At 34.1% G+C, this 20,794-nt stretch overlaps 2 protein-coding genes and 1 long non-coding RNA gene across 7 annotated transcripts; 2 read left to right on the top strand and 1 right to left on the bottom strand.

The window, feature by feature from the left end:
• The first annotated feature begins 1,002 nt into the window (after window positions 1–1,002).
• On the top strand, window positions 1,003–12,789 carry Idh (isocitrate dehydrogenase [NADP] cytoplasmic). 2 transcript variants are annotated; one of them, XM_014240666.3, is made up of 2 exons: window positions 1,003–1,247; window positions 11,342–12,789. In XM_014240666.3, the coding sequence occupies exon 2, from the start codon at window positions 11,342–11,344 to the stop codon at window positions 12,572–12,574; it is 1,233 nt and encodes a 410-aa protein (XP_014096141.1). In that variant the 5' UTR covers window positions 1,003–1,247; the 3' UTR covers window positions 12,575–12,789. The 2 variants fall into 2 exon arrangements, with proteins under 2 accessions (XP_014096141.1, XP_036228197.1); XM_036372304.2 differs by lacking the exon at window positions 1,003–1,247 and adding an exon at window positions 9,224–9,468.
• LOC138857938 (uncharacterized) lies at window positions 1,084–3,218 on the bottom strand. The gene is made up of 2 exons (XR_011397167.1): window positions 2,829–3,218; window positions 1,084–2,750 (listed from the first exon to the last, which is right to left on the bottom strand). It is a non-coding gene; the product is annotated as an uncharacterized lncRNA (long non-coding RNA).
• An 823-nt stretch (window positions 12,790–13,612) lies between the features above and the next one.
• Window positions 13,613–19,665, top strand: Culd (CUB and LDLa domain). Of its 4 annotated transcripts, none has more exons than XM_036372221.2 (10): window positions 13,614–14,042; window positions 14,115–14,472; window positions 14,567–14,968; window positions 16,552–16,920; window positions 16,975–17,346; window positions 17,504–17,821; window positions 17,963–18,110; window positions 18,168–18,280; window positions 18,405–18,609; window positions 18,712–19,665. In XM_036372221.2, the coding sequence occupies exons 1-10, from the start codon at window positions 13,827–13,829 to the stop codon at window positions 19,265–19,267; spliced, it is 3,057 nt and encodes a 1,018-aa protein (XP_036228114.2). In that variant the 5' UTR covers window positions 13,614–13,826; the 3' UTR covers window positions 19,268–19,665. The 4 variants fall into 4 exon arrangements, with proteins under 4 accessions (XP_069968230.1, XP_036228114.2, XP_069968231.1 ...); XM_014239072.3 differs by having other exon boundaries at window positions 13,615–14,042; window positions 16,993–17,346; XM_070112129.1 differs by lacking the exon at window positions 18,712–19,665 and having other exon boundaries at window positions 13,613–14,042; window positions 17,949–18,110; window positions 18,405–18,444.
• Window positions 19,666–20,794: the final 1,129 nt, after the last annotated feature.

Genomic DNA, 20,794 nt, shown 5'->3' on the forward strand with positions numbered 1-20,794 from the left:
AATTCATGTCAAATTTCTTGAAGATATCTCTTCAAATGAAAAAGTTTTCCATACAAGCACTTGATTCCGATCATTCAATTTGTATGGCAGCTATATGCTATAGTGATCCGATATGAGCGGTTGCGACAAATGAGCAGATTCTTAGGGAAAAAATTACATGTGCAAAATTTCAGATACAAGGACAGACAGACGGACATGGTTAAATCCACTCAGCCCGTCATGCTGATATTTTATAGGGTCTCCGACGTTTGCTTCTCGGTGTTACAAACTTCGTGGCAAACTTAATATACCCGGTTCAGAGTATAAATATACGTAAATTTGTATAAATCCAAGCCTGACTTCCCCAATCCACAAAAACTAAATATTAATAATATAATGATTCGGTATTATGGTTTAACTTTATACCGAATATATCAAGCAAGTTATTTTGGTTAATTTTATGATATAATGATAGCTAAAATATTTTTCATTTGGCCCTAGTTAATATACCTAATATAATGATTTTGATACATAATATAAAGAAGTAGATATAATAATCAAACTAAATTATTTTAGACATCAAACAAAATATACAGACATAAATAATTTTATAGTAAAAATTGACAGCGGTTTGTGACAGGCGGTTCTAATTTCGTATTATTAAACACGTTTAATTACTTTTTTTATAAAAACACTCTGTACAATTTAAAATTATTAATCTGCCGATGCACCCGAATATAGTATTTCTTACTGATTTTTTGATAAAATTTCGGACTTTGGTGTTAACACCATAACGGGCTACAATATTTTAGTTTTACTATGTCTAATTAAAAAATGAACGTAAGCGAACTCCACATAATCGAAGTAACAGAAAACCGTTTAATACAATTTATTATTAAAACCAAAGTTTTGGTTCTTTCCAAATGCAACCCTAGGAAGTATTGATTGTGTGTAGTCAGTTTTATCAGAGACATTATTAGTTTTGCTGCTTTTAATTCTCAATCCATTTAGGTTTTGTTTGTGTTTTTCGTTTTCTGCGGACATCGGCTGATTTCAGCCCAGCAAGCAGTTCAGATTTTGAGTATACTTTTCAGGTGTTCAGTGTTTTTAAATCAATTGTCGTGAGTGGTTGAGATAATTTGAGAAGTTTGGCATATTGACAAGTAGTGCAAACAATATATTTTAGCCGGTGTCCATCAGAGTTAACTAACATACAAAAGTATCGTAGTAATTTCGCTTATTAGATTAAACCAAGTCAATTAAACAAGGTAAGTGTTGACAATAACTGATATATCTATAAGAAGGTGTAAACACAGTAATTGGCGTGTGTAAAAGAGTTTTATCATAACTTTTTATATCTGAATATTGTTTGCTAAATCATTATTTGCGCATATAAAGGTAAATATTTACCCATACATACATATAGATATATACACATATTCATACACTCTCACACATGCTTATCTGGTAGATAAAGTAAAGGAAGAGGCATTGTGAGCTGGTCCAAGTTACGTATGTACATATTATGAAAAGTGCACTTGTATATAAACCTAATTACATAAACACATATACATATGCATATACGCACATACTGTATACAATTTTGACCTGAATGCAATTTTAAGAGTCGCTTTACAATTTAATTCATTTTAAATGTATATGCTTGGTATTTGACCCAAGAAGTGTTCGTTCATTCGCCGGCAGGTGGGATCAATGTTCAACTGCCACGTCTCTCCAAACTTAATGCATGCATAAATACTTTTGTACATAGTACAATGTATGCAAATGCATTTGGATGTCCATAAAGGCGCGTAGGCCCAATATAGAAGTACATTTCGAGTTTAACAAGTTTCACTATTTTATGGGAGTCAATGCGTTCCAAAAATATTAGCAGGCATTAGCATATTGAAATTTCTATTTAATGGATAAATAATACTAAATTATTTTTGAAGTATTGTATATAGGAGTATGTATGTATATTTATCATATGTTTGTTAGTACAAATTGTTATTTATTCATACACACCCTCGTTTCCAGACAGTTAAGTCCTTTGTTCCAAAGTTTGAAATTTCCATAATGCATTTTAAATATAAAATGTACCGGTGCATTTGTGGCTCCATCAAAGTGTTTAAAATAGCATTGGTGCTCTCTACCAAACAAGTTATTACAATAATGCTTTAAACAGTCATCGACATTCCGCCCGTATTAAACAAAATTTTGTCAAAAGTAATGCCCGTAGTGGCAACGTAGAAATCAGTTTCTATTTCAACAATCTTGCCATTGCTCAATTTGTATACATGCTCTTGCATATATTTAGTTTTTTAGTTATAGTTTATCATAATGTAACTAAAATCCAACTATTAAAAAAAGTCTACCTATATATAAATAAATGTATTCGACTGTGATTTCGAGTTAGCTTAGAAATATTTTAAATTCATTCAAGTTTATTTTTTAATTACTACAAAATATCGAGACTGGCAACCCTGTGTAGCAAGAGACCAATCAGCTCACTCGTTTCTACGGGAAAAATCTAATTTTCGCGGATATCGTACCGTACGGTCTGAAGAAGCGGTGGTGAGTGAGTGTTCATTTACTTTGCTTTATTACCATTATCATCGCTCTCATAAAATAGGTCGTATCAGTTGATTCTACGGTTTTGCGTCGGTGACTGTTTCCAGCATAACAAATACAGTTTACCATCCACAAATTCGCTCGGCTAAACTACAAATTTATGTCTGCATATAAGCGCTGGCTCTGCTCGCATTCAATTTCTTAAATAAATATCAAAGATTATTAACACAAAGTTAAACTAAATGTGTACATATGTAATATGTACACGAATACCATACCGCGATTATCATCTTGGTGGTGGTGGTGGTATTTCTTTGATTTAGGCTTTTGATTCATTTTGATTTCTTACATTTTAAAATTTTTCGACACACAATCATATTTGCCAAAATAATTTTTTTAAATTTTCAAATTTATTTTACAAACAAATATAATCCTCCTTTTTTCACAATCCGTAAAATATGTCTAATTTTTTAATAATAACTACCACTAAGAATATGTGTACAAAGTTTCATAGCGATCGGTTAAGTGGATTCAGAGTAAAACCGTACCAAACATACTTACATTCACATTTATAATATTAGTATAAATAGAGTATTATATTTTTTAGCAGCTCAGCAATTTGCCTCCGAGGGCGTGATAAGAATTATATTATTTATTTCTATCTTAAATATTTCTAAATATTCTCATAGCGACTATATTGCAGTGCTAGGTGTATGTAAATACATACATACATACAAAGTCAAATATTAAACAAGTAAGGATGGGCTAAGTTTGGATGTAACCGAACATTTTATACTCGTAAAGTCAAATGGTATACTCGTTTTAGATTTCTTTGTGGATCTTGCCGCCTTGTTCTATGTTGACCGGTATTTTCGGTAAAAAGTCAACTATAGGCACTGGGGTCCACATATTCAGTACCTAGGGGCTTGAACAGTTTTGGTTCAATTTAGATAATTTTTGGTCACAAGGTGGCATACTTTAAACGTATCATTCACGCAAAGTTTTACGCCGATATAATCATTGTTGCTTGATTTGCATACTGGAAAGTGAAAACATCTGAGAATTTAAAATGATATTATATGGGAAATAGGCGTGGTTTTAATCCGATTTCGCCCATTTTCGTAGTATAATATTGAAATATGAGAAGAATATTACGTACCGAATTTGGTTGATATCGGTTAAGCAGATCCCAAAATTTGGGTTTTCACCTAAAAGTAGGCGGTGCCACGCCCACTATCTAATTTTGAACGTGGTTCTTATTAAATAATCTTATACCATCCCAGAGATAAAATTTAATGTCTGTGACTTGTTTAGTGCTTGATTTATAGCGCTTTTAGTAGTTTTTAACGGTACCGTTATATGGGGAGTGGGCGGGGTTGTCAACCGATTTTACCCATTTTCACACCGTCAATAGAGACGCTAAAAACATTTGTTCCCAGTGAATTTTGTTATTATAGCTTCAGTGGTATAAGAGATATGAACATTAAACTTATTAGATGGCGGGACCACGCCCACTTTAAAAAAAAGTTCATATAACTTCTGGTTTTTATTAGCAAAAACTGAATTAGGTACGATTTGACATCATCATCATTATTGAAATTTTTTCCGATTCGGGCCGCTTTTCTTCAACCGCATTGTTAATTTCTTTAGTTGTGCAATGTAGACAACAGAATTCATCGTTCGGTTGGGTGGTAAGAGTTCAAAGTAGACAATTCCTTTATAATCCCACCAAACTGATAACAAAACCTTCTTTTGATGAATACCAGCTTTTTGATGTTGTTTGAGCAGGTTCACCTGGCCTGAAGTGGTTCGATTACGCTCATCTGCAATATCAACCGTCTTACGGTACCAAGAAACATGTGTACCAAATTTTATAAAGATATCTCAATTTTTACTCAAGTTACAGCTTGCACAGACAGACGGGCAGACAGTCACCCGGATTTAAACTCGTCTCTTCATCCTGATCATTTATATATATATAAAACTATATCTAACTCGATCAGTTTTAGGTGATACAAACAACCGTTAGATGAACAAAACTATTATACTCTGTCGCAACAAGTTGCGAGAGTATAAAAATGATAACAAATTCTCTCGTCATTTCTAAAACCCATTCGTCACTTATCTTTAATCGTGTTATGAAAATTTCAAACGCTTTTGATTTTTTTTTTCATATCAAACTTAATTGCCCAGTCACTGCAGACGCTTCCCCTGAATATGAGACCAACAGTGATAAGATGAAAATCCACTTTTATTTTGTATCACGACATTATAGCCGTGGAATATATTCGCATATACATAAGTATATACATATATTTTTTTAATTTTAATTAAAATTTAAATTAGTTGGTAATATATCATTAATCTCTCAAAAAATTGGTGAATAGCGTAAAAAAAATGCATACATAGATAATACATAACATTGAATATGTATGGATCAACATTTTTTAAACCCAATACATTCCACATTTCTCTGAATTTCGCTTACCAGCAAATCATAGTTGCCATTTTATCAAAACAAAAAATATCAAAAGCGATACATTTTTAGCAAAATGTTACTTAATACGTTATAATTTGCTCTTAGCACAAATAATAATATTTTTTCATGAAAAAATATATAAACAATTTCCGTAAATTCTGCCTTAGAGAATATGCTCTTAGACACAAGTTTTATCTTAGAAATATCAGACAAACCTGGCACAAATAAAGCGATTATCGTAAATTACGGTAAAGTGTTACTCTGCAGAAATAAAAGTGTATCTAATTGTTATAAACCATACAGTAGGGGACTTACTGCACCCAAAAATAATATATCCTTCTTAAAAGTAAATACGTATTAATACTGTCATTCTATTTTAAACCTAAATCCTTCTTTGATAATCGGCTCCGATTAGTATTTATTAATTGTTAGTATCTTATGCCTCAAGTTGTCTATAACAATAGAGTTAGTGAAGTACTTGCATCTTATATTAAAAATATAATTTACTTACGTATTTAATAGCATTGAAAACAAAACAAAACAAATATTATTAGGTTATTGGTGGTATACATACGTTCATTTAAAACACGAAAATACTTAGTTTTAAATTAATTCTTTGATACTCAAATATTATTTTAAAAATTTATATATTTTCGGCCTTTTCATAAAAAGTACATAACATAATGGCAACGCTTATATGCACTCTGAAATATATGTGAATGTGTGTGTATGTTTGGTTAGTTCTCAATTGTAGCCACAAATTGACATATCGTAGAAGTCTATATAGTACACCGCATATTAAGCCCATCCATGATCATGGATAATATGATCCGAAGCTCTTTGAATCGAGAGAGCGCTGTAAAAGTCCACATTTTTTATAACATTTGGCAATGGTGCCGCTAGTGAAAAAAATACGTTTTGAGATTTTTTAATGTATTACTTGGGTATTTTTCGGTTTCCATATTACAGAAAAATATACGTAACTAAAATTAGTTTAACAAGCTAGATATCCTATATGACTTCTAAATATATGTAAGTGTATCTTTTAATCACAAAATATTTTCTAAATTAACTTTTAAAACTAATTTTAATAAAATATTTTAATATTTCAAAACATTTTCCACTTTTAAATAAGTTAAACATGAACATTACTTAGTTTTTATATACTGAATAAACAAATATCTTTCGATAATTTATACGGAAGTCAAAGTTTACATAACATTTGCTGGGAATTCTAGCCAAAATATTTATATACGTTGACAATTGGTACTGCTAAGCAAAACAATACTCTGCGACAAAATACACGCTCTTTCTTAAAATCAAAGCTATATTAAAACTCTTTAAATAAAGATTAGAAATATACGTAAAAGTCACCAAAAAATCTGATCTCACAAATTACCCACTGATTTCGCATTTTATTTCTGCGGGATTTTTAGTGGTAGTTCATTGTTTTGGTTGTCATCTGTTCAGTAGCTCATGAACTCGTGGTTTTTCTTGGCAGCACTGAAAGTTCATGAGCTCTCTCAGAAAGCAAAGAGAGGAGTTTCGGATCATTTTGTCCATGTCCATGATGTTAAGCCCTTCAAGTTGTGTGATAGTCATGGATAAAGTGATAGTGCCGGTATTATTAAATTAAATGTGCTTCACAGGTGTTGTAGTGAGATTTTGTCATATTTTTTGAAACCGATCTTTGATAAAGAGGAAAATTATGAAAATACTTGGTGCATGTTTTTTTTATGTTTTCCTATTGAGAGCAACAAAAGAGTATATAAATACATATCTATGTTCTAACGAGAACTTTGTACCAATGAATTTGTGTGCGAATGTTTGTATGCAGATATAATATGTTCGTGTGTATTTGTTCAAATAAGTGTGTTCACAGTTTTAAATATTTGGGCAATATGCAATTGACACTAGCAGAGAATGTTAATGAATATCATTATATACTCTGACTTAGGTAGCTATGTTATTTTATTAGCATTATTTTACACACATGTACCTATGTACATATTTATATATGTAAACTTACTGACAATAAAATAGAATAAAAATTTTATACACAACTATTTGCAAAAAAAACAACGTGATACCACAGTTATTAGGAGGAAACAATTATTTCTTATAGTTAATAAAATTTCTTTTAAACATTTTAAAATCAAAAGTAATATATCAGCAGGAACTGTCAACTGACAATATAATCATGAAACAAAACTTGTAAATAGTAGGCTATTATAACCAAAAATACATATAAGTTTGAATACTGATGTAAAACCTTTATTTGAGAGTACGACATCGGACCTTTTAAAAATGAAGAGCTTTACGTACTAAATTCGGTATTGAATACCACGCCTCTTGGCCTTTTTCCCATAGTTCCTTCTTATTTCCTGGTTTAATTGGTCCCAACTTTTCTTTTACAATTTTCCATAGGTTTTCTATAGAATTTAAATCCGAAGATTGCGTTGGCCGAATCATAACCTCGATTCCTTGATACTGCGTCGGGTCATTGTCATGCTGGAACTGCCTAAAGACATGTTTCATTCAGCATAAGGAAGCATTACATCTAAAATTCTAACGGTCCATGATTTCCCGAATCAAAAACAGCGGTCCAACCTACTCTCCTCGGCCTATTTCTTCTACGGATAATACTTAATTATAACAAATGTGGTGTTTTAAAATATAAATATTTTAGCAATCAATTACAGACAAACCGAATCGGAAATCTAGCCGAAAAATAATATTATAGATTGTCAATTATTTCGGAACCATCTATTTGATTATATTTTATTGACAGTAACTGTATATATTCAGTTAATAACTCATTCGACCAGAAAAAGTAAAAAGGAAATTTATAAGAAAGCAATAGTAAATAAAGTTTTGAATAGCTGTAACGGTTTAAAATTCTGTTTACCCTTGTTCCAACATACCCAATTACATTGTTTATCCAATTCAACTAAAAGTTACTGATTTATCAGAAATGTTCTAGTTTTCCAACACAAATCTAGCCCGAGCAAATCTATATTATACCATCATCAACCATTTTATACCAAAATACCAAATTAATAATTATGTAATTCGATTTCAGATTTTGTTTAATTAAAAAATGTAAATTGATAACGTAAGGGACATTAATAAATAACATTTTTGTACAATAGGCATAACCAAACCACTCCCTTACAATATTGCTAACTTAATAACTTTTGCACTCAATTTAGAATTTTTAAGTCAAAATGCAAATTTAGTGATAGGCAAAAAATCATCCAATGAATAAAACGTTCATTGAATTCCTCATTCAAGAGAGGAAGGCTTTATATTGTATTACTAATGAAGTTTGACCAGAGAACGTCAAAGAACTTCTTCTTGTCTGTTCTCTGGTTCGACAATTTGTTTAATTTTTAACGTTTCGTGCCACAACCTTGACGCTACTATTAATGATGTTAATAAAAACCAAAACAAAAAACGAATAGAACTTGTAAATTTTATAATATAAAAGATTTCTTTTATATATGTACGTATCTATGTACATCTACATATGTATACATCGTTTTATATATCTACATATAAGTAAATAGTTTTTCCTGAAGGGTTACCTGGTTTTCATACATACATACATACATATGTAGATGAAAGTTAAACAGAGTCTATAATAGTTGAGAGCCGCTCACAAGATTAAGTTGTATTACACAGAACTCTTTCAAGATAAAGGCATTTAAATACAAAATACAGAGTACCTATAAAATGGTATTTTCAATTGTTTTTGATGTAAACAAATCTATATTCGTACATACATAAATTACTTATCAGTATAATATAATAACATTGCGGTCTTTGAAGCTTTAAGAAAGATGGGCCCAGCTTTGTGTGAGGTTTTTGGGGCAATCGCATCTTTTTTTTTGTCTGGTTAATGATTTTTATTGAACAGTTTTATTTAAGGTAGCAAAGCAAAAAATTTTTTGCCATTATTTAATTTTTGCATCTTATTATAGAATATGCATGCAATTCATACATACACACATACACACATACATATGTTGTCACGCACAAGCAAACACTCATAACAGGCTTATCAGTTCCTTCTAGTAAAAATAAAAACAAATGGTGACTGTCTGTAGCACTCTGCCCATTGCATAATGCTTCGATAATCGTACAATAATAATTCTCGTATTACAAATTCATTCTGTAAAAAGTTCGTGTTAAGATCATTACAAGTTTCCGTTAAAGTGTTGTAATTTCTAAAAAAAAAAATAACACCCACAGTTGAACAAAACAGTGTATTTAATAAAACAAAGGATAAATAAAGTGAATAAAAGAAAACAATAGTCAACGCTGCTGATATAAGTAATTGTAAACATTTCACCAAAATGCACTCTTTACGTTACGCTCGTTCATATACTCCGACATTTTTGCGAGCTTTTACCGCTGCCATCTCGAACAACGCTGGGGTAAGGCAAGTTTTCAATGAAAAAACAAAAACAAAATGGTTAGAGTCTGCGAAAATGTATTAATTTTTATATTAGATAGAACATATCAGAGTGGGTCATCATAATAATATGATTTGAATGAAAAAGTTGCTGGCAGTCGCTTAAAATAAGTTTATTTTTTATTTAACAACAAATGTATATTAGTACGCATATTGTTATGTATTATTTCGAAGTAGTAAATTAACAGGTCAGCAAACATTAAATTAATTAAATACAATTCATACTGTAAGTAAGTATCTGTGTTATTATGTTATGATAAGAGCTGAATCGCTTTTCATTTTAATAATCAAATTTATTTATACAAGTTTGCATTGAAAAAATTAAGCTTTACATTTTTAATCATATTTCTTTTTCTTTTTTGGAACACTAACAACCGTCCTTTTATCTTGCAATATTTAACTTTTTTTTTGCGGATTTTTTAAGCCTCCCTGTGATTTTCATTCCACATAAGATATCCGAATTTATTTTATATTAAGCTTACCTGTAAGAATGTTTCACGAAGTTCACAATTATTCCATTTCTAACATTCATGATCCACTGACTTCCAATTTTTATGGATTAATGTGGTTATGTGAGAATTTTTCAGCTATCATACTTAGTCCTGCCATAAGTTCTGTTACAAGTTCAGACCTATGAAACAATGCATATATTAAATATGCACACAATTTTATTCGTAATCATCTGCAGATATGAAACCAAGAATATTGATTTTAAGCCACTACAAGGTGGTTTTTGGCTTGTATGCTGGAGCAGAACTTGCTGGCAGATCCAATGCTCTTAATAGAAGAGATTATTACTTAACTGCTTTACCACGCCGTCTAAAAAATCCGGCTGGTACACTTTGGCCCCAGTTTTAATTCCTTTTTCACAGAAATGAAGAGGTGTAACGCTTTTGCAGGAGAATCCCCACCAAACCATTACAGCAGGTGGATCGTGATCAGGTTGAAATTTGGAAATAACACGTTTTGCGTATGTGAAAGTTTTTGCATGGATTTTATCGTTTTACTTATAAAAAATTCCTTCAGCAGTGCAAATTTTTCCATCTGTAAAAAGAATATTGTCATGGCCGGCGACCGCGTGCCAAAGAACAAGCCGCTTGTATCTGTTGAGCCTAATTGCTTCAAGCGCAATGTCTGAAGATGAGCAGTTGACCGACGGTAGGCTTTTATGTGGAGAACATTTGTCTGATCTGGTCGATATATCTATTTCCATACATAAATTTCGGTTTTCTAAGAGGATTTCTACAAATGCGATCGCGAACAGTTTTTATGGCGAACCCCGCCAGTACGACCACTCATCTACAGTAGACATTTTCGAAATATTATGTGTTTTGAAAAGCTCATAAGTTTCACTTGCATTTTTCCACACTTATGTATGCCAAACAATCACCACAAAACGAAGTTCTCCCCACCCGATTGTTAATAAGCGAAAGCAAATACTGAACTGATTTTTTCTGCGAATTTTTCCTCGTTGTAAGCATTGTAAACTTTGTGACAGAATGGCAAGACCAATAATTTTTCAGTTCGACCCGACCTTAATGATCCCTTTCCGATTTCAGTAGAAATTATCTAAGAAGGGATGTACACTTATAAAGTTATGTTTATTCAAAAGAGATAATTTAAGTAAGCAACTTTAATTCAAAGCTTCAAGAGAAATTTATAAATTGCTCGAAAATTAATATAATATAATAGTATAATAGGCAATTTGTAAAAATAGACATATGTTAAACTGAGACTGCCTTTCAATAGATAAGTGATCTGGCAATATATTTATATATAAATATTTTCCAACTGCCATATAACAATTATTAACAATTGTATTTTTCATATTTCAGATGGCCAATAAAATTCGCGCTGGTCCCGTTGTGGATATTCTCGGTGATGAAATGACCCGCATTATTTGGTCTTCGATTAAGGACAAATTGATTTTGCCTTTCCTCGACATCGAGTTACATACCTACGATCTTGGCATGGAATATCGTGACAAAACTGAAGATCAGGTTACAATCGATTGCGCTGAAGCGATTAAGAAATACAATGTTGGTATTAAGTGTGCAACTATCACTCCCGATGAGAAACGTGTGGAGGAGTTCAACCTGAAGAAAATGTGGAAATCACCCAATGGCACCATACGTAACATTCTCGGCGGCACTGTTTTCCGTGAAGCTATCGTCTGCAAGAATATTCCACGCTTAGTTTCTGGTTGGGAGAAACCTATTGTTATAGGCCGTCACGCGCACGGCGATCAATACAAAGCTACAGATTTCGTAGTACCTGGCCCTGGTACATTGACTCTTACTTTCAAGCCAAGCGATGGTGGGGAAACCATTTCGCATGAAGTCTATCAATACAAAGGCTCTGGCGTCGCCATGGGAATGTTCAATACAGACGAATCCATTGTTGATTTCGCCCATGCTTCTATGAAGTATGCGATATCGCGAAAACTTCCACTCTACTTAAGCACGAAAAATACAATTCTGAAGAAGTATGATGGCCGTTTCAAGGATATATTCCAAGATATTTACGACAAGCAATACAAGAAGGAATTTGAGGCTCAAGGTATTTGGTATGAACATCGACTAATCGATGATATGGTTGCGTATTGCATGAAATCAGAAGGAGGTTTTGTTTGGGCCTGCAAAAACTATGACGGTGATGTACAATCCGACTCAGTTGCACAAGGTTTCGGCTCACTCGGTTTAATGACGTCGGTACTAATTTGCCCAGATGGCAAGACAGTCGAGTCGGAGGCGGCACATGGTACAGTGACACGTCATTATCGTATGTACCAACAAGGCAAAGAAACCTCAACCAACCCCATTGCATCGATCTTTGCTTGGACCAGAGGCTTGTTGCATCGTGCACATTTGGACAGTAATGAAAGCTTGAAGCAGTTTGCCGAAACGCTTGAGAAGGTGTGCGTAGATACCATCGAGTCGGGTAGCATGACCAAAGATTTGGCTATCTGCATCAAGGGCATGAACAAGGTGCAACGTAGCGATTACTTGGAAACATTCGAATTTATGGATAAGCTAGCAGAAAATCTGCAAAAAGCACTTTCGCAATGACTTCCCGAAAAAGTGATGCATATTGCAAGTGTAAAGAGCAATTCACATCTATAAGATGCAGGTGATGGTTTTGCGATATATAAATGTGAAACTTAATAACATTTATGCCCAGTATGTAACATATTTGTCACATCCAAAAATTGTTTACGACTTCAAAAGTTCAATAAATGCTTTTATATTCAATATATGTATGTACTATGTAATACTTTAAACAAGTGGTTTTATTTTTTTATTAGCAGCAAACCTATGTATGTGGATAAAAACCCACTAAGACGCCGGAAAGTGATATTTTCAACTTTTAACTGCATATCATTATACTGCATGGGTTGAACCTTCGGACTGAGTGGACTGCCGATGGTACTCAGAAGTGTAATGATAAATCCATGTTTCATAATTGTTACATAGCGCTACCGTAGCTCGTTCTTCTTGCATTTTATCAGTGCTACATTGTCCTTTTCAGAGCCGAACACGTTTGCCATTTTTGTACAAATTCGAGAATATGACATGGGTACTTTTGAGACCAATAACTTGCAATTTTTAGAACTATTCGATAAAATGTTAAGAAACTTTGACAGTATTGTTATTACGATTATTATTCTACGACAACAATATAGATTTTTTGTGTATAGATATCTATAGATCTCTCGGTCAAGCGTGGACTTTTCAGCCAATGTGGTATATTGATTGCATTTGTACATCCATAGCATTCTATATCTCGTATTTAAATGCCTTGAAGTCTTGACACCAAAATAATAGTCTACCGGTCGGGAAATTCTGTCTTCCATTTACCGTACTGAGTTCCAAACTACGTCGGCAATTCTTATTTAAGCGAATATTTGTTCTCTACCCTTAGCAGTACATTCCAAAAGGTCTTTAACCCATCAGAAAACAGATGCAGTCGTTGTAGTAGTAACACCTCACTGCTGAGCAACATTGTAATTTTAATTTTTCAAATTTGTTCTGTGCAGTGCGCGCTGACAAGCGCTTCTAGGGCTTCTATTGAGCTGTGGAAAAACTAAAACTTATTAGATTTGTCGAGGTGCTAGTTTTAGTCTTTCGTTAATATTCAAACGTGCAAGATGCTTGCACCACTAAGCGCGTGGAAAATTAAAAACAAAAGACACTAATTTAATTTACCCCTCGCAAGGACCGGCATTGATGTTCAAATTCGTTATACAACCGCAAATAGTATTCTTTTATTTTATATGTTCAAACCTACATAAATATCTCTAAGTTGAAGTTGAATTCGGATATGCAAAAAAACAAACATTTATTAGCAAAATGTGTGACCTTTACATTTACCATGTTGCTATTTGTGGGCTATATTTCGGTGCCGGTGAATGGGTATCCTTCGAACACGTTTCGTGATCTCGATATCTGTAATCATTGGAATGGACGACGGCATTTTCTGGAATTGGGTGAACGTGGAGATTTGCATGCGCGCAACGTGACCACGTCGGCCTTCCGAGTGTGTAACTACTTCGTATCCTCCGTTGTTTTGTCTATGAATATTTTAAAGTATTTCTTTTCCATATCGTAGAGTACTCTCTTCTCGCCCACAAATCCCAGCCAAATGAAGAATCGCAGTAGCACCGATATTTGGTATCAGTGTAATTTGGAGCTTGTAACCTGTGCTGAATGCGTCATACGTATAACGTTCATTCACGTTAACTTCTCAAAAACATGCGAACGCATTGCTAATTCCGGTATTGGAAAATCCTCACTTTGTCCTTGCGAACACATACAATTTTCAGAACCTCCATATGATACAACTCTTTCGGGGCAGGAATTCTGCGGTGATGGCAAGGTCTTTCGCAGCAAAACGCGTACATTGTTGCTGAAATTTTTTTATCGTGCCACCAACAGTCATGTATTTTCGCTACAATATTTTTCGGAAAGTATGTGGATGCTTTTAACATCTCTCTAACATATATGTACTATGTATATTATTAAAACATAATTATATATGTATGCATATGTATTCCAAATCAGGAAATGTTAAGATTGTCAGCGGCTCACCGAGACAGGCCATAATCAGCAACTACTCCAAAAATGAGCCGTATATTATATCAACGCCTTATTTCCCAATGCCATATCCACGAGATTACGGCATCGAGCATATATTAACGTGTGAATCGGAAAACTGTCAAGTTCGACTGGATTTTACCGACTTTCAATTAGGGCTCACTTCCACATTGGAGATATTCGATTCAAACGGACAAATGTTGGACTCATATACCGGTGAACATTTTCGCCCGCCCATTACTATTAGCAACGGTAAATCACTTTTACTTCAATTTCGTGGAAATGGCAATACCGGAGTTGGGTTTCGGGGTGAAATAACTTTTGTCTCATCCAAACAATTGAAAGAAGACAGATTAGTTCCATATACAGGTTAGTCATAATTATTTATAAATCGTAAATTAAATCACTTTATTTGAGTGAGATTTACTCAAGATGTCACTTTTAGATTTATAAAGAGGTATTAAAACCTTTGAAGATATTAAATTATATAGACAAAATATTCGAGTCTATTTCTGACATAAAAAGGATTCCACTAAAATCTGTTAACCCACGCCAAAATAGTTAGAGAACGAAACTATCTCAACTTTACACATTTCAAATTCTAGTCTAGGAAAAATACCAAAACTCTGAAGGGATGCTTTCTTTTAAAATATAAACAATAGCAAGATTATATGTCATCCACACATATCCCCCAGGGTTCTTATATGAAGAGGGTTCATTAGCAAACAATTGAGAATGTATTCTGTTTGAATATGAATTGAATGTTTTTGAACGTCTTAATTATAAACAGTAATATTGCAGTTTATTGTGAAAAAGATCACAAGAACTCACATCGCAGTCTAGCTCTGATAAATGATATGACTAATACTTGTAGTCCTTCTCAACTACGGAAGGGATTTCAAATAGCAAATGAATTTTTGCAGCGATAACGTCGCAGTATAAAATTGTAATCTAGTATTGAAAACAAGAGGAAAGATACTGTTAAATTAGAATATATGTATTTATGTACATCCTTTTTGACTATATAAAATTTACAAAGAAATAAATCCAAAGTTAAGCACGAGACGACTGCAGTTAGTAATAAAAACATTTGAAGGTCTTCCAAGTTATTCAACATGACAAAAACAATTTCGTATTTTATTATTGTCTTTTTTACCTTATTCGAGAAACAAGACATACAATTACTACTACATATATAATATATGAATGAGAGACATAGGTGAGAACTCACAACCGTGGAGAAGAACACCGCATAGCAATGGAGAGGTTGGCATTTGACCTGAAATGAAATGTACTCAATTTCCGTGCAAAAAAATCAATGCACTCTGTTTGTTTTAATGAATTTTCTTTGCATATGTATTTCTTTGAATTAGTGTGCATAATATTATTCTTCTTCATTGGCTTTGTGGGCAATATGGCCTTGTGCCAATAGCTTAAGTCTTACATGGCCGATGTAATTAACAAAAAAAAAACATGCGATTAGCAGTTAGTATTAAAAAACATGAAGACAATAGTAAAGAATGAAGGAAGTAGGTTCGAGTACAGCCGATGACCATATAATCTCAATATTTTCATGAATTAAATGAAGGAAGGTTGGAATACAACGAGCTGTATTCAGCTTAACGTTTGTCATTAGCCAAGATTTTCATTCACTTAAATTGGGCAGTGTCACATCTATTGCAAATTTCTCCTACTATTCACCTTAAATTATGTTCTATGTACATATGAAACCTTAAACCTCTTAAACGTTACTTAAACTTTAAAGAGTTGGCACACCTTTAATAGTTTCGAACATAACCGTAATGTGGTTCAAGCAGTGTATGAACTCAAGTATTTATATATAATATACTTGTATAACCATACAAAAAAAGTTACAAAAACCCGTTACTTCAACCAAACTGTTTAACACTTGTACACAATTTTGTGAGTATATAACATAACTATCTCTTTAGATTGTGGCGGTATGGTATCTGGACCAGGTGGTGCAATCACTATGATGAATATGATTGAAAATAGCACTGATGTGAGATTCTACGACTGTATATGGATAATTAAACCCGGCAACAATTACATGATGATGAAGACACACATATCATTGCGAGTTGAGGAATTTCACGGTATGGCTTCACGCTCCGATCTCACCATACGTCAAGGCACCACATCAGATGCAGCTGAAATAGAGAGTGTTGTTTGGCCCAATAATGGTATGAGTAAGGAAAGTCATATTGTACCGGTATTAACGGGATACTACATCCGTTTACGTGGTGTCTTCGGTATGTCTTCCAAATTGGCAATATCATACAGCGTGTTCAACTACTTGAGTGAGTGTGATTAAGAAAATTAAATTTTCAATTTCAATTGAATTGGTAAATAAGTGTGGGTTTCTTACATAGATTGCTATATTGGATCTGAATTCCTGTGCGGTAATAATCATTGCATCTCCATTAGGTTACACTGTGACGGTTTCGATCACTGTGGCGACGGCTCAGACGAGCCAGATTCATGTGAAGAAGATTGGGCTCATTTGCAAAACGATCGCCGTTGGTATTCACATAAACCCAATTATTATTTTCCCAAAATCGAGCAATATCCTGACTTGAAAACAGCAACCGGAATTTTTATAATAAGCACACTGGGCATATTTGCCGTTTTGACGGGTTGGATGGTCATATTGTATCGGATGGGAGTTAGAGCACGCCATCAGCGCGAGCTGCAAAGCCATCTGCAAACCATCAGTGAACTATTGGGTGAGTAAATAGTTTCAATGTATTATATATATCTAAATGTACGTTCTACATCGAAATTGGAGCTCTTTCCATTTCTAATTGTGTTAAATTGTGTTGACAAAGCCTAACCCAATTTATACAATAAGTACACTCGATTAACACGATTTTCCTTCAACAGATCGTCAAGAGGAGATGACCCCAGATGAACCACCAAGCTATGAAGCACCTCCAGATTATGAGGAGGTTATTAAGGTGGGCATGGAACATGAGATACGTGATGCTCGACAACGACAACGTCGTCGCCATCATCACCATTGTGGGCATGCAACATGTGTGCCGCATACTCATGTATGTGAACGTCCAACAACATCGGCTGCCGCCGCAGCTCTTGCTGTCGGAGGCACAGTGGACACAGATGTAGCTGGAACAGCAATACCGGATACAGAAATATGCAATGAATTGGCCAATCGTATACTGATGGCCACGGCAGCTTGCGGTAATATTTGATATTTTTTTGAGTATGTGCACATACATACATGTTAAATATCATATATGCCTTTTCACTAATCACATGTCTAAAGCGCTCTTCAAAGGCTAATATTTTTTTATTCATTTAATCAAAGAATCACGTTTACAGGCGGTGCAGGCGCGTCAGAACCGAGCTCGACTACACAGGGATGCTGTTGCTGTCAATCCGTGGGGATTCCGACGTGCCCGGCATCGCTTCCCATTGGGTGTGAATTATCCCCTACCATTGGCGAGCAACCGGAGGCCACAGCCAGCTCGTAAGTATTTTCGATCTCAACAATGTATGGTATTAGTATAACATAATATGTGTGTAGTGCCGGAACGCCGAGTCAACTTGAGGAACGAAGTGACGAATTTCGAGATGACTCACTCAATATATCGCTCACTCTAGGTATACCACAAACAACAATGGCTCTCAGCGAAAATAGTAAGTATTTGAATTACATATGAGATAGGATATATTTAAACACCACTATTAAAGGTCATTATGTTAATACTTGAATTTAAGTACGGGCAGAATGTGATTTTATTGATCTTTGATTAACCTTTAGATTCAAATGCTTCATCTCGACCGAAGAGCACCACTAATTACAGCGAGCAAAGTTATTTGAAACGTTCATGGATTGTGGTAAATAATGGTACACATAACTACAAGGTTCAACGTTTGCGTCATACATTCTCGGTGCCCGAGTCATTCCCTTTTGATGCTTATTGCCCCGATGTGCTAAATTACGGCACCAATCTACTCCATGAACGGTATGTATATAATTTCTGAGTACTTAGACCGCGTTTTAACGTTCTGTCTAAGTCGTTACCATAAAATAAGCGCTAACTCGGCTCATCTACTTATCTTTGTAGACACCTTTTCCTCAGCAATGCTAGCAACTTTGGTTCGGAGCTATCGCGAGACCCTTCTGCACACTGCATGAACACACGGCGACACCATCTACAACCATATCAACCGCAATCAGCTCAGCAACAGCGTAACGCAATTTTACAAGTTTGCAATGACGATTTATTTAACACCACTTCTACCGATGTTTGCATCGCATCTACAATTCACAAAAACCCCCCGACTGATGCAGGATATATACGGGATCATCTGCTGCACAACGAAACAGATAGCGACTGTGAGCGAAATGTATCTTGTTTTGGAGCGGTGACCCACCGTATACATGCTCGACGTTCTCACGGCAGACGTAACGTTCGCAGCAAATCATTCACGAACTCTACCAGCAGCCAACAACGTCATCATCAACGCGTCGCCAGTTGTGGTGGTGTAATGAGAAGAAGCTCATCGGCCGATTTGCTATTGCGTTTAAGTCCAACCACTTCACCTAAGAAGGAATGCAATAGTACGAGTGGAAATAGACAACAACACCCAAAACATGAAGAACTGATCTTTTTGATTTGAGGTGTAATCTAAAAGCAGTACATTGGGATGTTTGGAATCGGATATTAGATTCAAAATCTGTATCGAATTATTTTGAAAGTGAATATGTAACTAATGTAGAAGTTTCAGTTCGTCATTGGGATCTTTTTCAGTTTTTGGATGTGATTTAGCTGATAGTTTTATATATTATTAAATTATTATACTCATAAATATTATTGTTTATGTACATATATAATTTCCCTTGTTATATCTATTATCTATGGTCATTCAACGCCAACGGCTTCAGATATATTCCTATGGCACTTATTTATTTATAAAGCAAATATGAAATTATTGTAATTCAATGTATGTACCTTACAAGAAAAAAATATTAAGATTCAGAGAAAAAATAATTACATAATTTCATAAATTAGATACAATATGATTTCTTTCAATATATATTATAGAGGAATGGCCCCTGTAGAAAGATCAAGCCAGTAAACGAAAATGATTCTGCTCTCAACATTCTTCTGACAATGATCAAATTAGGGATATGTTTGCATAAAGTATGTGAATATCAAAAAGCTATATGAGCTTGTTCGAGGCAGACTAAAAAATCCTGCATCTGTAGACTAATATAGCTGATAGGAGCATTGCAACGAAGACCACTTTTAGACTCAAGGAGCATTGGGTCACAGCGAAATCGCCGAAAACTGCAAACCTATGAGCTGGAGAGGGCACCCTTACTCCTCTTGCGCTCTAGCGCTGGACCTATGGACTTCCCTTGAGATCGGCTAGCGCTGGTCAATAACCAGAACTTGTGCGGCTGCGACATCCTTCTGGCCCAGAGTCAACCAAACCCATAACCAGTAGACGCTCAAAGATGCTTTTGATCAAGATAGATAATACTTTAAAAATATTAAAGGAAAAAAGAAAAAATTTCAACTCCACATAATTGAATAATAGTTTTGTTAACCTAACGGTTGTAGGTTACACTCTAAAAACTCAGAATGACAAGGAAAACTGATTTCGCTATGTTTCTCTGTTCATTATTATATAACTTGCGGAGCTATAAGAGCAATTTTGTAAAAACGTTATGATGTGGATAGGGTCACCTCAAAACGTAATGTTGGGTGGATAGGATGTTATATTAACATAATATGAGAATCATTGTAAAAACTGAATGCTTATATTCACTTGTGCGTTCTTAGCACAGTTTTAAAATAGTCTAAATCGGACTACAAACAGCGCTCGTAATAAGTAATATCTCTCTACCAAAAATTTACCCAATTAATTATACCTTCAACCTGTTAATTTACGACGGTATGTAGCGCAATGCGGAATATAGCGATTTCCACCCACCCCCGTTAATTGTAACGTGTATATGTATGTATATGGTCAGAAATAATTTTTTTGACAGTGTGCTACACATATAATAAAATGATTGATTATTATAAATGAGAACTCAATATATTCCTATTGCGACACCGATATAATGAATATGATGATTGCCGGGATATATTTACAATAAATTGTGCGAAAAAGTTTCTCTTGTTATTGTTGTAGCGG

The sequence above is a fragment of the Bactrocera oleae genome, chromosome 6 (assembly GCF_042242935.1).
Source record: "Bactrocera oleae isolate idBacOlea1 chromosome 6, idBacOlea1, whole genome shotgun sequence".
In the NCBI taxonomy this organism is placed as follows: domain Eukaryota; kingdom Metazoa; phylum Arthropoda; class Insecta; order Diptera; family Tephritidae; genus Bactrocera; species Bactrocera oleae.

Coding starts and splice junctions, on each gene's coding strand:
- Idh (XM_036372304.2), top strand. CDS start 9,388: ATGCACTCTTTACGTTACGCTCGTTCATATACTCCGACATTTTTGCGA. Junction 9,469..11,341: donor CCATCTCGAACAACGCTGGG/GTAAGGCAAGTT, acceptor TTCATATTTCAG/ATGGCCAATAAAATTCGCGC.
- Culd (XM_036372221.2), top strand. CDS start 13,827: ATGCAAAAAAACAAACATTTATTAGCAAAATGTGTGACCTTTACATTT. Junction 14,043..14,114: donor TGACCACGTCGGCCTTCCGA/GTGTGTAACTAC, acceptor TCCATATCGTAG/AGTACTCTCTTCTCGCCCAC. Junction 17,822..17,962: donor GATGGCCACGGCAGCTTGCG/GTAATATTTGAT, acceptor TCACGTTTACAG/GCGGTGCAGGCGCGTCAGAA.